At 33.8% G+C, this 22803-nt stretch overlaps 1 protein-coding gene across 3 annotated transcripts in view; it reads right to left on the bottom strand.

The window, feature by feature from the left end:
• The window catches only part of LOC118199319 (uncharacterized), a 101209-nt gene extending 84650 nt beyond the window's left edge, over positions 1–16559 (bottom strand). For 2 of the 3 annotated variants that reach the window (XM_085827164.1, XM_035371145.2), the window contains exon 1: positions 16405–16559. In XM_085827164.1, the coding sequence (XP_085683290.1) occupies positions 16405–16462 (58 nt within the window). In that variant the 5' untranslated portion in view covers positions 16463–16559. The remainder of the gene's footprint in view (positions 1–16404) is intronic. The other variant, XM_035371147.2, reaches the window with a different exon arrangement.
• Positions 16560–22803: the final 6244 nt, after the last annotated feature.

A 22803-nucleotide genomic window follows, 5' to 3' on the forward strand; every position in this document is an offset into this window, starting at 1 on the left:
AATTATCGGCCGTCTGGAATGTGGACGTACCCAACTGGAAGTATCAGACGAACTTGGAATTGCCCAGAGTGTCATCTCCAGGCTTTGGCAACGATTCCAAGATGATGGTAATGTGAGTAGACGTTACAGCACAAGGTCGCCCCAGAGTTACAACGCCGAATGAGGACCGGTATTTGGCAGTTACTGCCAAAAGAAACAGGAGGAGTACAGCCTCAGACCTGTCTCGTCAGCTCTCTTCAGCCACTGGTACGACAATTTCAAGGCAGACCGTGTACAGACACTTAGGGCAGATTAGTCTATATGCTCGTAGACCTCTCAGATGCATTCCACTTACTGAAACTCACTGTCGCCTGCGGTTAGCCTGGAGTAGAGAGCAAGCATTGTGGACATCGTAACAGTGGGCTTATGTGATGTTTTCCGACGAGTCCAGGTTTAGCTTTCAGTCTGATTCTCGACGGACTTTCATATGGAGAGCTCCAGGTACCCGTTACCACCAAGAAAACATCATTGAACGACACCTTTACGGTGGTGCAAAAGTGCTCGTGTGGGGTGCAAATTTCAGGAAGCAACCAGATGACACCGATTGTACGTCACAATGACGAGAGTGTAAGAGAGCGATATATAAGGAATACAGGCAAAGAAGTAAAATTGTTTGCAGGCGCTTCATAAGCATTTCAGTGCAACAACCGAATAGTTATGACACAAAGGACGCATTTGGATGATTTTTTACGTGGTAGAATTATCGGCCGTCTGGAATGTGGACGTACCCAACTGGAAGTATCAGACGAACTTGGAATTGCCCAGAGTGTCATCTCCAGGCTTTGGCAACGATTTCAAGATGATGGTAATGTGAGTAGACGTTACAGCACAAGGTCGCCCCAGAGTTACAACGCCGAATGAGGACCGGTATTTGGCAGTTACTGCCAAAAGAAACAGGAGGAGTACAGCCTCAGACCTGTCTCGTCAGCTCTCTTCAGCCACTGGTACGACAATTTCAAGGCAGACCGTGTACAGACACTTAGGGCAGATTAGTCTATATGCTCGTAGACCTCTCAGATGCGTTCCACTTACTGAAACTCACTGTCGCCTGCGGTTAGCCTGGAGTAGAGAGCAAGCATTGTGGACATCGTAACAGTGGGCTTATGTGATGTTTTCCGACGAGTCCAGGTTTAGCTTTCAGTCTGATTCTCGACGGACTTTCATATGGAGAGCTCCAGGTACCCGTTACCACCAAGAAAACATCATTGAACGACACCTTTACGGTGGTGCAAAAGTGCTCGTGTGGGGTGAAATTATTCTGGGTTCCGGAACTGACCTGCATGTTCAAATTGGAACCATGACAAGCCAAATCTATCGGGACGTCATTCTGGAACAACATGTACGTTTGTTTCCGGGCTACATGGGCGCACAATTTGTGTTTATGGATGACAACGCCCGTCCTCACCGTGCAAACATCGTAAGCGAATGCCTTCAATCGGAGGATATCACCCGTATCGACTGGCCAGCATTCTCACCGGACTTGAATCCAGTAGAGCACGTATGGGATATGCTTGGCCGACGAGTTGCAGCCCGTCAACCTCCTCCTACATGTCTATCGGAACTTCGGAGAGCATTGCTTTTTGAGTGGTGTAATATCCCCCAAGATCAGATCGATAATTTGATACTCAGTATGCCTAGGCGTTGTACGGACTGTATTGCATCGTCTGGGAGACATACAATGTATTAACAATCATACCAACCATATAATATTGGTTTTTTGTAAATAGGTTTTTTTTGTAATTTGCTCCAGGGAGAAAAAATCGCTAATTTTTTTTAATAATATCAAATATATATTTCATCTGTTTTTGCTCTTTACCTTTTGTTTAATAAATAAGCTTTACAAATAAGTCAATTTGGTTTTGCTTAACTCTTCCTTTGCGTGATTTTGCATTATCTTTAATTTATGGACATGAGTGTATTTACTCTTTCCAAATACTACCCTAGTCTTGTCCAAGCTACCGAATTCACATGGTAAGAAATTTTCTATTAGATAATAAGGATTTCTATTAGATAATAAGATAAAAGTTTGCACCTGATCTAATTAAAATTTTATCATGTGCAAACATTAAAAATTTTAAAAAATTAACGTTAAAAATAAAACGTTAAAAATGTGTAATTAATTAAGACAAGATATTCTTAATTGAAATCTAATTAAAGACTTTAAGTACTTAGATGAGCTTAAATTCAAATGAATAGACGTCTTTTGTTAAATGAAATCATCGAATGATAAAACAGAATTTCATAGCTTTTGTAATCCAGATTGCTTTTGTTCCCTAAAATTATAAAATATTAGAATTTTAAATCAAAATTTAGTATAACCGTATGTTTGTATTTCTTAAACGATATAAACACATTAAAAATTCTAATAAGTGTAAAACTGTATTAAATCAGTTGGGTGCCAATGAATTTTCGAAGTCAAATAGCACTATTAAATGCACCTAGACTTCGCATATTAATTCTTTACAGGTGATGCTATACACATTCTCTAGTCACGTATAAAATTAGAAAGGGAACATAATCCATCTTATAAAAATCCTTTACATATAAGGACATACTGGAAAAGCTATACATCAAAAGGATTATACTCAAATCATTTTAGACATACATAAAAACATTTCTGATGAGTGCGTTTGCTCACAAATCTAAATTACACAAATTACTGCTATCACAGAAAACTATTCTCGTTCTGAATGGGAACTCCATTAACGAAGGTAAGTTTAAAAGTGCAGTCTATTAGGCAAGTGAAAAAAAATTCAGCCGAAGCTGGTATGCTACCAGTGTGCCAGTCTGGAAGTTCTGAAAGTTAAAAGGCCCACCAGCGGCCGAGAGAGTTGCTGAAGACGGGTATTTCGCTTCGGGGTTCGAATACTGGCAAACATACTCACTGCATGGGCGTTTTCGTGGTTGGTCCCATGTCTAACATATTGCATTTTTCTTCTGACACCAGTTGTTACGTTATTTTCTTCTTCACGTTCGTACGGGGTTCGTATGGATTTGGAGTGAATAATGACGACACTACTTGATGGAGTATCGAAATACACTTTATTTACCGGTATTAATCAGTACAGCTCCAAAACACTTTTTACAGTCGTCGAAGATCTAATGTACACTCGCTGGAACAATCAGCGACACAACCAGCGACCCAGGTTATCAGGCATCACGGTGGAGACAGCTTCACTACAAAGCACCAGAGTACAGCTCCCGACTCTTCTTGGTTGTTCATGGAACTCCACGTACTCTCGAGACTCTCCACGCTACACCTCGCGATGCACTCGACGACACTCAGAGCTTCCGACTCTTTTCGGTTGAGTCGTTCCCGGAGCTCAACACGCTCTCTCGACGATGCACTAACCGCCATATACGAAGAGACTCTTTTGATGCACTCGACAAACCACTCGGCACTCGCTGCCGGGCTGTCAACTCAATCGATTCCGCACGGACTGACTCGCTAGACAAAACACCAACTTGGTGCTAGACTTAGAGACACTCGCTCAATGACTGACTAGACGAGGCACACACACTGACTGCGGACCAGCAGGGTTTGTATAGCTTTCGGCTTGTGTTCGAGAATATTCTGTGCTAAACCGGTAAAAATTCGTTCTAAAAGGTTCTCCATCCGTCCATGGTGTATCGCCAATTTTGTCGCCAAATGGGCGATTTTTCGACAAATGTGGCAACCCTGCCTTCCCTTGCCATTTTATGGCACCTCTAAAACTGCTTTGCGGAGACGCCATCTTACCGCGCCTGTACATTTTGTAACAATATTTTCCTTAGAAAGCCATCAACGAAGACATCCCATCTATTTGGTACATAGCCCTAGCTTTTTTTTTTTTTTTTTTTTTTTCAGTAATGAAATAAATCGGAACTTTTACGATGTCCACCATGAAGGCTCTCCTTTCCCTGGGCAGTTAGCCCTCGAATGCTTTGCTGTAATTTAATAAACCAAACCAATCCAAAACTATCAAAAGCGCAAAGTGCATCGCTATGTTTAATTGTAACATGAGGAAACACTAGATTTCCATCGCGTAGTGTAAAAACATTTACCGAAAAGGCTTTGTTTTCGCTTTCCTTAGTGATGTACATTTTCAACCGGTTCGTTTTGCATTGGCAAGTGTTCTATTTAAGTCACTGTTCTATGGTTACGAACGAAGACCGTGCCATCTACCATAAAATATATATCTCAGTGACTGAATTATTTCGGTCAAATTTACTGAGATACATTTCAAAATAAAGGAAGTAAGGACTTAAAAGAAGTGCAATTAACCAAAGGGATTTGAAACATGATCCCAAGAATTCTCTTTACATTGTTTCCATCAACTAGTTAAAATACTTTTCAAAGCATTCAATACGGTTCATTGATAAAATGTCACTAACTAAACGGAATTGAGAATTTCTAGACTTTTCGTGCATTATTTCGATCAAAATTATTAAGGTAATAGAATTTTCAGGGAAGAAGATTAAAATTCGAATTCAAAATTGTTTATACGCACATTTAATTATTATTACGTATTATTTTATAACTTGCTTGATTAGAAACAAATTCTTCAAAATAAAGATTTCTCGTTTACACCCAGAATTATAATATAAAACCTGAATTTAAAATTAATTAGAGAGCTAAGTAGTAAAACGAAAATAATTTCGAAACAATATTTAAAGAAACATCTGGCTAATTTGTGTTTAAATGTCACTTGATGATAATTAAATTAGTGAACTAAATTAGTAAGTTCTCAAAATATTATTTTTACTAATAATAAATTGGACTATAAAACTGAAATAACTAATATTTTTAAAGTAAGAAAATTTTACTTTCATTTTAAAATTTTAATAATTTGTAATTATTTATTGATTTATAGTTTGTTTAGATAACACTTGTTGCTTACTGTAGCGAATTCGCGGTGAGATCAGAATAGCTTTCTCTGCACTTTGAGTTGTGTTCTATTTAACGTTTCAGTAGTTTAAAATATAACTATTGTGTGACATTGTACGAAAATCTGTGATTCCAAGACGTTGATATAATGTGCAGTGCGACTGGATTAAGCAGCTCGTCTTTCTCTTCGACCCTAGAACAATATAGGCAATTTTCTGCGCAAGAGTCTTCTAGACAGGAAGTTGGCGTTTCCATATGATGATCCCTTCTGATAACGGATAGTTATGTAATATTCCTGGAGTCCCTGATCACTTAAGTCACACTTAAGGGGTCACTTAAAAAGTCACACTTAAGCATGAACTGAAGTGTTGTATGTCTTTTTAACGCCCGCATACTATTGTTGCGATTATTTAACCATTTCAGATCGCCCAGGTTTCAGTTGTAACAGTTATCAAATCTTCTTATATTTTAATTTATAGTAAATATATGTTGTTGATTCAAAAGTTCAACAATTTGTCTAACTGATTTTAACTGGAATATAATATGTCTTTCCCAGCTTAACCAGATACTTGATATTTTGTATTTATCGCATATCAAAGCAGACAGGCCAATCTTATCTGCGACCGTAAAAAAACAAAAAATACCCAAAGTCTTCGACCTTGATCCACTGTAAGCTATTACGATATATTGAAGGAGTAAAGTAGGGAATAAAATTAACTAATGCATATTTTTTTTTTTTAAATCGGCGGTGCTAGTTGCTTATTGTTCGGTCTGTGCTACACCGTTTTATTTTTAATGAAAATTGTATTATTGTTTCTTATCGTTTTAGTTTTACTTCATTCGAATAATTTTATCACGTCTGTTTATGTGACAATTATTCCAGTTTTTAACATCTAAATAAAGACGTTATTATTTTTGAAATTAGCGTCTTTGTTGTTTTCAAATTTCGCAAATGACCGATCGCGCATCCTGTGAAAATAGTAACTAACGTCTCTATTCCACGCGTCTAAATAATCTGCACCATGCATTATGATTAATAATAAACATGTGTCATTGTGCATATTATAACGTCAAATGTGACATCGCAAATAAACGACTCGCGGGTTTAATCTATAGTAAAAATGCACCTGACTTCTAAATAAAAGTAAAACTTATTTTAAATTAAAATGAAATACTTAAATTTAAAATTTCATCAAAGGTTATGAGTAATTCCTTTTTATTTAATGCTGTAGTACTGAAGGTCAGAAAAAAATTACGTTATTACTAGAAAGAGGCATTAGGAGTTTTGTTATGGGACTTTTTAAAGTAGTTATTATTTCCTAGGAGGAAATTGGATAGGGAATTTTCTCGGAGGAATCAACTTTCCTTTATGTTACTTAACCGTATACTGACCTTCACCATAATAAAGTGTATTGGAGGAAACAATTCCCTTCCTTTTCCAAAACTTAGCTCATTAAAATAAATTTACTCGAAGTAAATTCGATTTCTAAATTTTATACAGTGATATTTGTTAATATTAATAACGCTCAAAATTTTTAAACGAAGTGCGCCGTTTGTGTGCGCTAAATAAAAATTTTGTGAATTTGAATTTTGATTACATTTTGATAATCGATGAGGTTACATCATCGATTATCAAAATGTTATATTCACTGAAGATGCACATGGGTGTGCATTTATCTAAAGATATTGCCTCCAGATTTTGGACAGCGTTTGAGGGACTAATACTAGCAGGATGTCCCCTTTCCTCTACGACTATACGAAACTAAGACTACTTAACAGGGATAGCTAAATGCAGTCAATGTTCCAGACCAACCAACTAGCATATTGCTCTTCACTGAAATGAGCATATCCCGTCAAATTTCGTTTCAACATTGGAATTTCGTAGGGCTATGTTGCTCCTAGAACGATCAGCCATACGGAGCTATCCGAAGAACAAGGCAAGTGTGTCAAATCCACCGAAAATAAATGAGACTGTATCTGTCCAATGTATTATTATCTAGAACAGATTTGATTAAATCTCTAATCAGCTTCTAGGCGTGATTTCAAATGGGACGAATCACACTTCCAGGAAACTATAATAGACAAAATTTTGATGGTGATGTTGTAAGGTTTATATGCCGTGACATATGACGGTGGACGTATTAAAGTATATGTGCTGGACAATGGTGCCGTGGCAGATGACTTCAATCATAAGGAGATTATAGAATGCTTTGCTTGTTCCATGATGTGCTTGTTCCAGTTAACAAACCATTTTCGTGGATGCCAGTAATACACTTCTTCGAAAGATCGTAGTCGAGAACATTCTGAAGAATACAGTTATTTCTCGAATCGTCCAGTGCAGAGGTTCTCAGTCGTTGGTACGCAAGAGAAAAGTAGGTGGTAAGCAAAGAAGCAAAGTATTTTTAACTGTTAAATTCAAAAATTAAAACCCCAACATCCTTATTGAGGTTTTTCTCTAACAATTTACGTAAATTTATGCGATCTGAGCTTTGTTCAAGTGTGGTTGTGGTAGTAGTAATTTGTAGTGGTGGTACTAAAGATTTTCGATTTTGTTCAACAGTACGCGTTAGTCAAAAGGTTGAGAACCGCTGGTTTAGTACACATGCTCTCCAGATCATACTATCGTTGAGCACCTTTGGAATATTAGAGAATAATATACACCAGCTTGCAAGAAAAAACGAGCTCTAATTCCAATCAAGAAATAGTATAACACTCTGGTTCAACATCTCCTTAATCGTTCGCGGTAGGCGTTTGAGATCTTCAGAAAGGATGTAGGCTATCCATTGGTAAGTGCTATTCATCCACCCTTCTTCTGTGCCCATCTCTTATCTACTGCTTTTTCAAACGTACAAACATGCAAATTCACACCCAAATACTCGTCATAGCTTTGGAAATGCAGAAAAAATGTCTCCTAGAAGCAAGAAACAGCTACCGCATGTCTTATCGAGTTCGAATAAAACTAGATAAATGAGGGCTGATGCATATGCTCGCGAATGGTATGAGTAGCAGCTCTCCAGTTTTAGAGATTACACTTACAGAGAAAAAACTTTGAAACCTTGTAACATTTATTTTTCTCGGATTGTAGTGCGATTGCCGTAGTAAAATGCTTTAATGCTTTGGAATATTACAAAGTTTAAAAAACACCAGAACTAGAAAAGTGATAAGGAGAGGAATATTAATAACAAGCGAGGAGAAGAGAGCATCTCACAGCCCTCTGAATGCATGTAATTTTCATCGCGTCAAAGTGTCTCCATGTAACGAATTTGAACTTCAGAGGTCCAAAGCACACGAAACAAATGACTATTACTGATCGTACTATGTTCTAGGTGATACTTCATCCAGGTACATCAAGGACGTTGGCAGCCTTGGAGGACAACAGCACTCTTGCGATCAAGAACAAGAAAGTTCCGTGAATTTTCTGTACCGTTTAATGCACACATACTAATTACTTTCCGCTCTTACGGATATGGATGTGTGTCACCTTTCTTTCTACCCTTGACTTTTTTGGCCAATCTTGCACCAGAAATTTTTGAACAGAAATTATCATTCCCACGTAATTTAATATTACATACAAAAAGATAGATATTTCTACCTAGAAATCTTTTAATTTATTTATTTTAAGCAGAACCACGGGAGATCAATTGTTGCTTTTTTACATCATTTTTGAGTACTTTCAATTGTTACTTTTTGAATTTCATTCCGATACGTTGATCAGTGCAATATTTCGAGGCTCATAGATACAGAAAGTTATTTTATGACTACTTTGCATGTCCCAGATTTAGACGTCATTTTTCTAAGGTTTTATATCGATATGTTTTACAAAATATTTTATTAAATATAAGCACGTTTTGTAGGTAAAATTTCTGTGTGCAGGCCAAGCTTGAAGATTTTCCGTTCCTGCATTTTGTGATCTTTGTCAGCGCATTCTTACATACAAATGTTTCTGTTTTATTTGATGTTGAAATGTAGCTTCAATGTAATAAAATTCATATTCATTTATTTTTATGCATTTTGTAGAAAACAAAGTTTATGGAAGTTGAAATAATAAATAAATATGAGATTAATATAATGGGAAAAACATTCAAAAAGCTACTTCAAAATAAGTTTGCTTTTATATTTAATTTGGAATATGAGAGTAATTTTAAAAACTGCTGATTGTTTTCAACAAAAATTATTTTGAAATATAAATAAGTTACATTGTAATAGTCATAAAACTCGAAATTTCACTTTAAATAGTACTTGGTAATATACATTTTTAGTAATATTTAGGCATAATAATGTTTTTGCTGATTTCAAATTCTGTTAACATATATTTTCAATATGGCATTATTTCTGTGTAATCCGTTTTACATTTTTACATAAAAATGCTATAATTTTGCACGCTTAAGTCCATACAGATGGTATCTCAGAATAATATTTTAAATGATTTTTCTAGCATATTCAGTTACTCAACTACAATTAATACCATAGTTAATTTCATATTTCATTTACAACGCCTTCATCAAAACATCCCTTGATGACGACTCATCTATGTTTGCCAGTTGATGAATCTTAAGGTTTGGGGAAAGAGATCAGAACTAGAATCTCCCAAACAAACATAAATGACATAGCAGTGTCGTTCGATATTTCTTCCGGGAGAAGGCCTTAAATGTGCATCGCCTGGGACATTGGCAATTCTATTCTTAATTTTACAGGAAGATCTCTCAGATTTAAATTTCAATACCTTTAAAATATTCATAAAACGGATCGTCTAAAGACACATCGTGATAATAAATTAGTTACCAAAAGCTAAAGAATCGATGAGGACAACAATTCTTAAATTCAGAGTAAAACTGAAATTTTCTAGAGTTACAAACGTCTGCTTGAAAAATACCTGATAAGCACAATCTCGATTCTTTTTGCATCCATTGGTCACATTTAATTTATTTTTATTTTACTTACGAATTATCCTTGGAAATAATTTTACATTTTTATAACTGTTTATGCAAGAAGATATTAAAAGGTATTACAGATTGGTAAGGATATAAAAAATTTACTAATATATAACATAATAGATGGTTACAAATTTAAGGATTTATGTATTATGGCAAAGTAACTATTTTCGTAATGCAATGCATGGCAGAACGCTAATTGGGAACGCAGAAACACAGAATAAACGAAGAGCAGGGACACCAAAAAAGTCATTTTAATCAAATATATTTGATAGAAAAATGCTTGATATTTACAACAATTTGTTCAAATGAGGGATCACCATATGCATCCATTCCTCACAACAACAACAGAGAAGTGACATGCGTACGTCAGGAAGATGCTTGACCTGTTTTATATTTTTGTGTAGTAGCACTAATCGTCCTGAGGATTTGAATCTCCCAATGTGAATTTTAAAAAGGAGATTAGGAGTCGTTGCAACGCGCGTATTGCAGTTGCTGATCCTTTGTTTCAAATATTCTCGTAAATGTCAAATACTATATCTTGCAAATATGCATGACTAAAACAAGTTTCGCGTCATATGTTCTTTAAAAATATGGCTCTATGAAATTTTGCGATTTGTACGTCTCGTATGAAATTCGCTGAATGCTCAAGTACGTAAAAGAAAGGGTCAAAAATATAACTATATTATAATAACTGCATAATCATATCTATAAAAGTCAGTGCATAAAATGTATAAAAAACTGTAATTCGATTATCAAAAGGGAATATACTGTTGAAATTGTAACTGTAACTGAGTAAGATTATGTTAAAGCGCCAATCTAGATGAAATTTACTTCATTTTGTTACATTGATTTTTCCTATAAAATAGTCACTTTCATTTGAATCAGAAAGATCGCCCTCTAAATCTTATTCTATTTCAGGCGAAGATTCGTGTTCACTGTAAATTTCTTCATCATCCGCCTCTTCATTAGCGAAAAACTCATTACCTTCCTCAAGACTTTCTTCACTCAAAGAAACAGTCTGAAGTAAGTTTCTTAAATATCGCATTTCTTCATCATAACTTCGAAAACGCGCCATGATGAGAGTATCATTTCAATGCGAACACCAGTACTCAGAATTATAACAGTAACGCTCGCACTGGGTGTGACGTACACTGGAGTAGCGATTACAAGATATCTATTTTTATAACTCTTTCCCTTATTTGTCTCTTTTAAAGTCATGATCTTGGAAGCAGCTACAAGATAAATTATCCATTTTAAAGAAAAGGTTGGAAAGAAACAGCGAAAAAACGGAGGGGGTGAGTATGTCACACCCAGCGTGATCAAACCCGGGTTAAAATTATTTAAAAATCCAGTGGCAGAAGCTTTGCTACATTTTATTAACACTCGGGCTTCAATATTGATGCTAAAGCAAGGTTTAAAGTTTAAAGAAATTAAACATTTAGCAGTAGTAGCAATAAAAGCTCCCTGATATGTTGTGCAGACATTGAAGACAATAAAAAATTTTGAACTTAACCAATTTATTAACAATATAATAAAGAATAAAAACACAGAAAATAAATGTCAATAATATCATAGTCTTAGGAAAAATATAATATAATCATCATTCATCAAATATTTTTACCTGGTCTCCAAACCACTGGCATTCTATACAAACAAAAAGTCCTAAACAGTAATTATGCGGCCTAAAATTGAAGCTGGCTACACATTTAATAAGTCCATAATCAATGGTCAAGAAAAACACCTGAAAATTTAAATGAAGTTCTTGAAAGCACTTAAAACAGGCCTAACCCCGTTTGCACAAGGAATCGCCGCTCACGTATTTTTAATTGCCGCCTTTATTGAAGAACATGGATGCCGCCCACGGCAGTCACTCACATGGTAGCCTCTGGAACCAAAGAACTTTATTCTGGAACCATCATCTCGCAAACCGGAACCAAGGCACTTTAATCACCGGACTGCATGCATCCTTCTGAAGGGGCTGGAAACCGCTCACTCAAGTGCCGGGAAAGCAGGAACTAGAAGGGTTGAGCCAGAGCGACGCGAGATACTTATAGCAGAAGTAGGAATGACGTCATCTCACGGCAACCAATCAGCTATCGGCACGAATCGGCTTTTCAGATGACGTAACATCATGTTTCGTTTTTGCATCTCAATTAGGTTGAAACAGTCCGTTCTCAATACAAACAGTGGCAGCAAGAAAAAAAAGTAGAAGTAACTACTATATTACATTAAAATAAGGACTAAACTAAATAAACATTTCAAGGAGGAGAGATGATGCAGTAAAAGGTTTAAAAATAAGCTATATTTTCCAACAAATATTTCTTAAAGTTATTATAACAACAGAAGATCGAACTGCGTCTCTATTTGATGTAATTGCTTCAACGTATGCTTTAAAATCTTCAGTGTTGAGCAAAACAGAAAATAACTTTATTCCAATAAATGTTAAAAGAATTCCAAAAAAGGCTGAAGAGAATGGAGTCACAATACGAAGTTAATTTCGAGAAGCTATTTTTTTATTTTATCAGACTGCTCTTACTTATTTGGACAAATGAACAAAAACGTATTTCAGAAGATGGAAACGTACAGCTGGATCATACTAAATGAAATCCCTTATTACAGCTAAGTTGAAACAGACATTTTGTTAATTAATAACATGATACCGAATCAGAAATTATTGGAAATTGATATACTATATGAGGAATATGCCTACCTTAAAGAATACATCACTGAAGAAAAATATTGAAGTGGTCAAGAAACAAGATGTGCCCAGTTCAGAGGTGGATGGAAATAACTGTTTATTTTAATAGGAACCAGGTTCCTAGTTCAAATGTTTTAAAATTGCCAGAGTTTTTCTTTTATCTTCCTGGAACTAAAACTGCAACTCAGGGAGTATTTAGCATTATGAACAGTGTTTAGACTAGTGATAAGACAAAGCTTAAAGTGGACACTTTGAAGGGTATGTTAATAACCAAAATAAATTTTGATGAAATTTGCACGGGCTTTATAAGAAGATCTAAAAATAAAAATATTTCTGAGAAGTATTCATACGTCAGAGAAATCTAAGACTACTTCATTAAAATAATTTAGAAGAGTTACAAATTTGTTATTTTGTTTATAGATGAATACTGAGTTTTGATTCACTGCTTACTTATTAAAAATATATATGTCAGTATTAAAATATAAAACAGAAATTATTTAGTTTGATTTTTGCATATATTTATATTGATTTATATACAACCTCCACCCCAATAACAATAAGTACTTTATTTGTAAAAACATTGTTTATAAAACTACATGTATAATTTCCCGATTTCGAACTTCGAAGTCTGGTCACCTTATTCGAAATGTATATTTAATTTTTAAATTACTGTTCTCAAATTTGGCAATTATGCTGATATGTATTCCGTTGACCAAAACTCATCATTTTTAAATTCGGAGAATGGTTAAAAAACGATTATGTGACTTAATTTAATATGAAATACCGAAAAATATTACCTCTCAGCTTTTGAGAAACTGGAGTAAAAAGTGATCACTTTTTGTAGTAAAGTCATCCATATCTCGAGACTAGAAACTCCATGATTAATTTTTACATTAGGACTATTAATATCGCGCGTATAAAGTTATCATCCAAAATTGTTCAAAAAAAATGCCGTAGGGTGAAAGCATGCATCAATGATTCTACAGAAATGTTGATTCTGCTTTCCATATGTTTACTAGTCTTCAGGCAGAGTTCATTAGTGATGACAGCCACATTCAGCATTTATTATTAGGTATTATTATAAGATTTTCAATATAAGTTTGCTAAGTTTTCCTGTACAAGTTCAATCCTAACTGCAACCAAAAATTTTTATACTAAATTCCTTTAAAAAATATTCTACGTTTCTCAAACTGTGCTCCGCGGGTCAAAAACGTGTCTCGAAGCTTACCCTTGGGGTTCTAATTCTTTTTAGTACAAAATTATATCGTTACTGGAAAAGAATTATTCAGCGTTTGGACTTGGAAAGTCAGAGGTCATAATCTGTAATTTATTTTCCAGGTAAAAAATATAACGCTTTTTTATGGGTTCTTGATCCTTTCCGTAGAGATTTTGAAAATAACAAACTGTCATTGATTGAAAAAGGACAGTTAATTGAACTCTCGAATGATAACGGGTTTAAAATGAAATTAAAAGTAGAAAGCATTGTTAATTTCTGAACCCATTATTGTTAATTTAACCCCATTGAAAACACGGAATATAGTGAACTATCAGATGATGCTTTAAATATTATAGTTTAATATGCTTTCAGGTATCTAAGTAAAGAAGGGTTTTCATCACTAAATCAAATAAAAACAAGGGACTGGAATCTGCTTGGTACGAAATGTACTTTCCTATTTCAGAACGTAGTGTATTTCAGCACTTGAAAACGATAAAAACACCGCAAATTAACAAAACATTTTTAATAAACCCTTCGATAAATTTTCCTGGAATGATTTATAAAATAATAAGTTCATAAAAATATTTAATATTAACGCTACCAATGAAAACCGTTAATATTATTAGCTTCTTTGGTATTAAATTAATCATTTATAAGAAGTTTTCCAAAAATGTCTTGCTATTTGTAAATGAAATTAACTAACTCTTACCTCATTTTTGTTCGTAACATGTGGCTAAGTACATTGCCATGTATCCTCAGAACGAAATCGCTGTCTTTAATCAAATCTTTTAATAAAGTAAATGGGTTTGATAAGAATGTTATTTAGCAATATGTTACAACTTAAAATGATAGGTAGTGGTGAAAAACATATTAACAAAGTATAATTTTTGTTTTTGTATTACATTATTGTTAAAAATGTGTTAATTTTCAGGATTACTAGATATATTGCAACAAATATTATATATGAATATTTTACTTTTATTTTTGTCCCTCCTATTTATTGAGGTATGCGGAACTAAATGGACTAAAATCTAAATCAGAAGAGATTTCTCTTTTCTCTTTCATTTCCAAAATTGTCTGAAAATATTTTGCGTAAGTACATAAACCTAAACTTCTAGTCCATTTAATTCACATTAGTTCATAGAATATTTGTAGAACGTTTCTAAAATTATTGTAGTAATATTTTAAGTTAAAGTTTTTTTTTTCGTAACAACCACGTTTTTTCTTAAAAATCAAGTTTAGATGTAATGTAATGCAAACACAAAGAACACAAAAAAAGAGACTGTTGCCAAGTATGAAAATCAAATTGCAGAACTAATCGAGTTCCCGAGTACTTAGTAACAAATAAAAAGATTCAAAGTCATCTTTTTTTTATCACCAAAAGTATTCAAGTGAAAAATTAGTTTCTTTAAAAGAAACTTTCGGTTCATGACATAGGGTAGGAACAGCCATAATTCTGCTTCTAGCAATCGGAGGGACCACTTTAAGTAGCTTGGGGAAGCTTGATGTATAAGCTTTAAAGTAAAGCAATAAATTTGTTTTGAAATGTTTAATCAAAATTGAAGATTAGAATACAGTCGGATACCTTAAAATTCTTTTTAGTACAAAATTATATCGTTACTGGAAAAGAATTATTCAGCGTTTGGACTTGGAAAGTCAGAGGTCATAATCTGTAATTTATTTTCCAGGTAAAAAATATAACGCTTTTTTATGGGTTCTTGATCCTTTCCGTAGAGATTTTGAAAATAACAAACTGTCATTGATTGAAAAAGGACAGTTAATTGAACTCTCGAATGATAACGGGTTTAAAATGAAATTAAAAGTAGAAAGCATTGTTAATTTCTGAACCCATTATTGTTAATTTAACCCCATTGAAAACACGGAATATAGTGAACTATCAGATGATGCTTTAAATATTATAGTTTAATATGCTTTCAGGTATCTAAGTAAAGAAGGGTTTTCATCACTAAATCAAATAAAAACAAGGGACTGGAATCTGCTTGGTACGAAATGTACTTTCCTATTTCAGAACGTAGTGTATTTCAGCACTTGAAAACGATAAAAACACCGCAAATTAACAAAACATTTTTAATAAACCCTTCGATAAATTTTCCTGGAATGATTTATAAAATAATAAGTTCATAAAAATATTTAATATTAACGCTACCAATGAAAACCGTTAATATTATTAGCTTCTTTGGTATTAAATTAATCATTTATAAGAAGTTTTGCAAGCAAAGATTTATTGTAAAATAAATTGTACTCGTAAATTCATAAGACTACACGTGACTTATCCTTAAACGCTATTGTATATCGTAGCAAGTATTTTTCGCTATTATATATCGTAACAGGCGTTCTTACTGCACCATAACGGTATATACAAATCGTACGTTTTTTCTGAATTGTCAAACAGAACGATAACTAGAATAGCTGTTTCCATTTTTAAGTAGCTTCGATGTTTTTGGCATGCTTCAATAAACACAGGTAATAAATTCTATAAGTTTAAAAATTAATCATTTCCCTTGTTATTGATAAAACGAAAGTATATACCATAAATGTTTTGGGAACTGAAATAGACTTTAAATGTTGCTGTATCAAACATCTAATCCAAATATATTACAATCATTTTGAAAGAAAATTTCATATTTACCTGTTAAGGAGAACGCCGGAACTAACATTACTATTGTAAGAGTATAAAAGCATTTCATGTTTTAATCTATTATACATATATTGATAATATTAAATAGGAAAAACGGTTTCTACTGCTTGTATGTTCTTTTACAACTGATCGCAAGGATTTCATTACCTTTCATGCGATAACAGTTTTGCTCAAACACTTCAGAAAATCAAATCCGGGTTGCTGATACTTTAATGTTTACCGTCGAATAATATAATGACACAAAGATAAGAAAAGGAAAGGATAGAAATTATAAGAGATAATTTACTTTCGAACTCCGAAGAGATTAAAAAATCAATGCTCGAAATTTAGCCTATGGAAATTCAACAGTTTAAAGCGAAGTTATATTCAATTGCTTGCAAAGAAAGTGAGCTTGATTCTTTAATTATTTGTTTTCCACTTCTGCGGCTAATAAATAAACTTAATTAAGTCAAGAATTTTTCTAGGTAAAGTAGTTTGGTCTAAGAAGATTTTCACGAATTTTTCCTTGGATATTTGTGATACGTTCAGTTGTGCAAAGATACAGTAAAACCTGCATTTAAAATACAAATTTCAAGTATGAGAGAATTTAAATGCAGAAATATTACTTCATTTTAACTTAATCTCTTAATCATTATGACCGACTGATGTATGGGTTGTCAATCAAAACTCAATGTTTGGCATCCATACATCTGAAGTTTCTGTTTTTTATTGGAGGAAACGACAAAAACTATTCTTCCATTCATCTTTATCGCACATAATTATTTTAAGAGCAGAATGCATCAATGACAGCAATAAATGACATCAAAGGGTTTATAAATTTGATTTTACAGTAACAATTATTTAAAGCACTATGCTTTTCTTCTTTTTTGCAGCATTTTTCCTCACGTATTTCATCAAAGATTTTTGCACAACGAGCACTAGTTCTATCGAAAAAGATAGTTTTAGAGTTGAAGAATTTAAGTGCTATTAAAAACAAAGATTGGCTGAATATATCTTATTTCAAAATTTATCCTATTGAAAAAAATTAATGTAATTATAGGGTTAACTGATCCACAAATTTTTGTCAGTAAAATTTAAAAATGTGAGCACTATTATATCCAGTGCACCTATTAATGTATCGAATGCACCTTTTATGTAACGTATGTATTAATGTAATGTATGTGCTTGTATTATTTATGTATATAGTTATAAGCTGCGTAATGTGCACTGGCGCAGCTTTGCAATATGTCTGTAAAGTTTAGCAAATTTTATTATAGTATGTATTAGTATATCGAGTGTACTATTAATGTATAATGTATTATGTAATTATATTGATATATCGAATGAACCTTTCATGTTATGTATCTATCAATGTAATGGACATGTGTATGTGTTATTAATGTATAATGTATATAGCGATAAGTTGCGTAATGCGCATTGGTATTGCTCTCCAAAATGTCTGTAGAGTTTAGTTACTTTTTTTTTTTTATAGTATGGCTTAAATCGAATGCATTATTAATGTATAGTGTATCAATATACCGAATGCACCTTTTATATTATCTGTGTATTAATGTATTGTATGCATGTAATATTAATGTATAATATATATAGCTATAGGTATTGTATAATATATTTAGCAATGCGCATTGATACCGCTCTGCAATGTCTGTAGAGTTCAGAAAATGTTATTATTATACGTATTAATTTATCGTCCATGCATCAACTAGTATAATGGTGCACTGTATAATGTGATACGATGTACTATTATTGTGGTAATTCAACATAGTAACAGCACTTTTTTATGCAAGTATCTTTTTATTGTATAATAAGCACTGTTATTGTAGGAATCCGCAATACCCCTGTTTTCCTCCATCTGCCCCTGTTTGCAACATTCTTTTTCTGGACAGTTGCGGGATTCGGACTATACCTGAATAGTCAGTGAAAGCCGCCCGCGTGTCCGGACCCTGCTCTCACCTATCACCTGTTAATGCTAAAAAATGTGTAGAATTTTTTAAATACTTTCATGAAAAAGCATGGAACCGCTATGGAGTCAAAAGTATATTCATTTTTTTTTTAAATTGCAGATTTTTGCATGGTATTCAATTGATTTTTTATTGTATGAATCTTACTATGTTGCCATGAAAATAGAATTGAAATAAATTATTCCAGAAATATTTATTCAGTTTTTAAAATGATATTAAAATTTTAAATTTTTGGATTTTAAAGTAAAAGTTACGAATTTCGATCAGAACTTTTAATTTTTCAGCAATAAGTAAGAGTATATTTTAGCAAAGAATCTATTTAGAAACAGGTATAAGACCACATTCTTCGTTATTATAGAAAATGACTTCTTTTGTAATTTAACTTAATTTCTGTATGTTTAAATTAAAAACGTCAGATTATTTCTAAATTAATATCTTCAATATTTTACATTAAAGCTAATTATTTAAGAAACCTTTTCCCGCTTACACATTAGTGAGCAAAGCTAAGCAGCGCTACTGATGTTGACTATAATTCTGCAAAAAATCAATTGGGGAAACATGAAATTCATACTACAGAGGCTCAATGTAGTGTTTAAACTATGAGTAACGTAGAATATAAAAAATGATAGAGTGCATAAAGTAAGAAAAAAATAAAAAAGGGCTTTATTGACATAATGGCGATGGTACAAAAAACTGTATTGACAAGATGGAGAACAGCAAAGAAAGAGCCTTAGGTATACAGTGTCCCTTAATTCTATTGGTTGCATTGCTTCGTCTGTCGATACTTAACGCAAGATTATCTAGCAGTTCTTGAGGTAGTCAATCTCACTCTTCAACGAGCAACTGTTGCAGTTGTTTGGTATATGTGTAGAATATTTTAGGGAGATGCTTGGCAGTACGAACCGAGAGATCGTACCGCCAAGCATCTCCCTAAAATATTGTACGCATGTTCAATGGGATTTAAATCAGAGAAAGGAGCTGACTAATCCATTCTGTGGATATCTTCACTTTCCAGGAGCTCGTAAGAAACATGAATCATGTCTGGACGTGCATCGTCATCCATAAAAATGAAGTCAGAACCAATAGCACCACGGAAAAGATGCACATGGAGACGATAAAATTATCAGAGTAACGCTTTCCGGTGAGTGAACTTCTGTCGAAATTTAGCAGCTCCATCCGTCCTTTCTTCATAATGCCTCCCCATACAAGCACGCCAGGAACATTCCAACCTTCTCTGACTGAGTGAAAGCATGACTACCATTTCTCGCTATATCAAATAGCACTACGAATCATATATCAGACTTAAACGATTCTCATCCGTAAAGAGGCGTGACTGCATTGATGAAGTGTCCAGACTTTGCGTTCTTTACCACCATTGTAAACAGTGCCACTGATGGACTGCTGCCAATGATATGCAGTGTTCAGGATGGCCGGTGAATAGATCAATTTTATAAAGTCGTGTTTTCAGAGTGAACCAGGACATATTGGTTGCCGTGTGCAATTACTGAGCAACGTTGCCCGCTGTGTGGTTTCGATCTGTTTTCATCTCAAGGGCGATATATCGACCATCAGTAATCATTGTTTGCCTTAGCCAGTTGCCATCAATCTTTCTTACCAACTGTATACGTCGTTTAGAAGGCTTTCCAAGCTCGTAAAACAATACTTTTACCAACCTTTAACCCTTGGGCAACAAAGATCCAATTAGGTCCTTCTTAACCCCTTCGCGCCGACTGTCACGTATACGTGCCAGCAACGAACACACTTATCTACCGGCCGACACTCAGGCCTGCCAGAGGATTGTTCCGTTCTCTACCGTCTGTCACGTATTTGTGCCAGTACTTTGGAACGTTTTTCAAACTATAATTTCTGCCACAAGATGGCACTGTATGTCCATATGGTTTCAGATACATGTACATTAGACCTCCTACTCGAAATGAGAGAAGCATGACTCGCATACACGTGTTTTTGATTATATAAACAAACGGGGAAGTAAATGTTTCCGAATGGCGTGATTTATGACGTCTCTTTAAATCGCACTTTATTCGCACGTGGTAGTTGTTTACTGTAAGTAGAGAAGTTTTATTTGCTCTAAAGCGTTGGGTATTTCGGTTTGCAGTTCAGTTTTTAGAAAATAATTAGATCTTGTTAGACCTGAATTCTTTGTTTTTACCGTTGCAATGTCGAAGCGTCGAAAATATCTAACAGAGCATTAAATAGCAGAAATGATGCAAAATATTTCAGATATTGATTCTGAAATTCTGATATTCTGATATTGATTCTGAAAGATTAACTGAAAGACATTTTCCAAAACTTTTCAGAAGACACTGATAAGAAAATGAGACGACGATGCTTCGTTTGTTCACATTCCCGGAAAAATCCTCCAAAGCGGCAAATGAGTTATTAAGGAATGTAACGTAGGACGGTGTGTAGATCCCTGTTTTCAAATTTTTCATACGAAAAGAGAATTTTAAGTAATATATTTAGTTTTCAGAGGTATAATGTTAAAATTCATAAAATGGTGAGTAATTAAAATAAAATGTGTAAAATATGCATTTAAACAAGAAATAAGGTAATTAAAGTATATATATAAAAATATCTATAAAGCATAAGCCGTTTAAATACTCTATAGAGCATTATTAAACAATCCGTTGATACTTCGGAAATTCCATGGATTTAGGCTTAATAGCAAAAAAGCCCCCGGCCCTGGAGAGACGCTCGCGTAAGACACTGCCGGCCTCAGCGATAAGCGCGCGTTTTCGCTACACGGCTCGAAGGGGTTTTAAGGTTGTCAATCGTTCTACTAGAGGTAAAGGAAATCTTGATTAATGTTGTAATTATACTGGATGTACAATCTTACTTTCATTTGCAAAAGAATGTCTGGGAAAGGTAACTTTCTTCCTTCTTCTTAAGTTGCTTTGCACGACGCGCACTGACTTCTCGCGTTTTACCTGCCCTGACGTACTCCGTGGCGTCATGGTGGTGATATTTGCATATACATCACATTTCTATTGAGTTGGTGTTTCATCGTACTGAACGTAAAAAGAACTTTTCAACAATTCTATAGTTGTATTTTACGCATTAGTGTATATTTGCGATGACAATTAAATGTTAAATGAATATTTCTTATAAAAAGTACAGACTTCTCTTTTATTAAGAGTTGAATTTTAAAAATTCATCATCACGAAATTATGATCTTCGCAAGATCGAATGTATCTAAATATATTCTTCTAAATTCTTTTATTGTAACTTTCTAAATTAATTTACCAAACTTTAATAAAATTTTAAAAATTATTGTTGTTCTTGCCGAAGATAGCTCGAACTTATTTAATGATACTTAACTTCAGTAAGTGGACTGTAATATTAACAATAACAATTTTATTTTAACAAAAACAGCATTATTGAATACTAGCACACGCATGTGCTTATAGTTACCTATGTAACTTAGCTAAAGAGCGAGCAACCATATGCTCTTACATCAAGTCAGAAATCATTCATACTAATAAAGCAAAAACGAAATAACTTTAGGGTTACACTAAATCCAAACTCTGCTTGGCGTGAAACAATGCTGCCAAGCAATACTCTTTCAGACACCGAACATCCCGCCCGGCGTTGAAATATTAATTTCAATACAATAAGTAAAATTCAAAAAAGTAATAAATGTTCATACAATACAAAATGATACAATGTAAATTAATGCACAAATTATAATACAAGTAATTACAATGTGAAAAGAACAAATATGATAGATTACAATTCAAACCTTCAAATAAACATAAAAATTCGTACATTATTTCTCAATTGGCAGTACAGCAATTTTAGTAACTGCTCGTTTATAAATACCATTTTTGGTTTTGACAGAGACAACTCGCACATGGTTGTCCTTCCTATAAAACACATCTACAATTCTCCCTAACAACCATTTGCAGGTAGGAAGATTTTCTTCCTTAATCACTACCATAACTCCTATTTTAATATTTTGTTTAGCAATCATCCATTTATTTCTTTGAATCAAAGTGCTCAAGTAATTATTAGTCCAGTTCTTCCATATATTTTGTACCATTTTTGTAGTTTTTTTGCCATAAACTAAGTCTGTTATTATCTACTTCTGTTAAATTGGGTTCAATTATTGAATTGATCGGTCGACCTATAAGGAAATGACCAGGGGTCAAAACATTTAAATCATCAATATTAGAAGTTAACGGTGTAAGAGGGCGAGAATTTAAGATTCCCTCTACTTGAACTGTTACTGTCAAAAATTCTTCGTACGTTAATACTGAATTTCCTACTGTTCGTTTAAAATGAAATTTAAAGGATTTTACTCCTGCTTCAGATAGACCATTAAAATTTGGTGCTCTTGGGGGTATAAGCTTCCATTGTATACCTTCCTCGGCTAGAAAATTAGCTAAAGTTCCATTCTGCTTTAGAAAAA

The sequence above is a fragment of the Stegodyphus dumicola genome, chromosome 11, assembly GCF_044657685.1.
Source record: "Stegodyphus dumicola isolate Sdum_Otavi_A_Nest chromosome 11, ASM4465768v1".
In the NCBI taxonomy this organism is placed as follows: Eukaryota; Metazoa; Arthropoda; class Arachnida; order Araneae; family Eresidae; genus Stegodyphus; species Stegodyphus dumicola.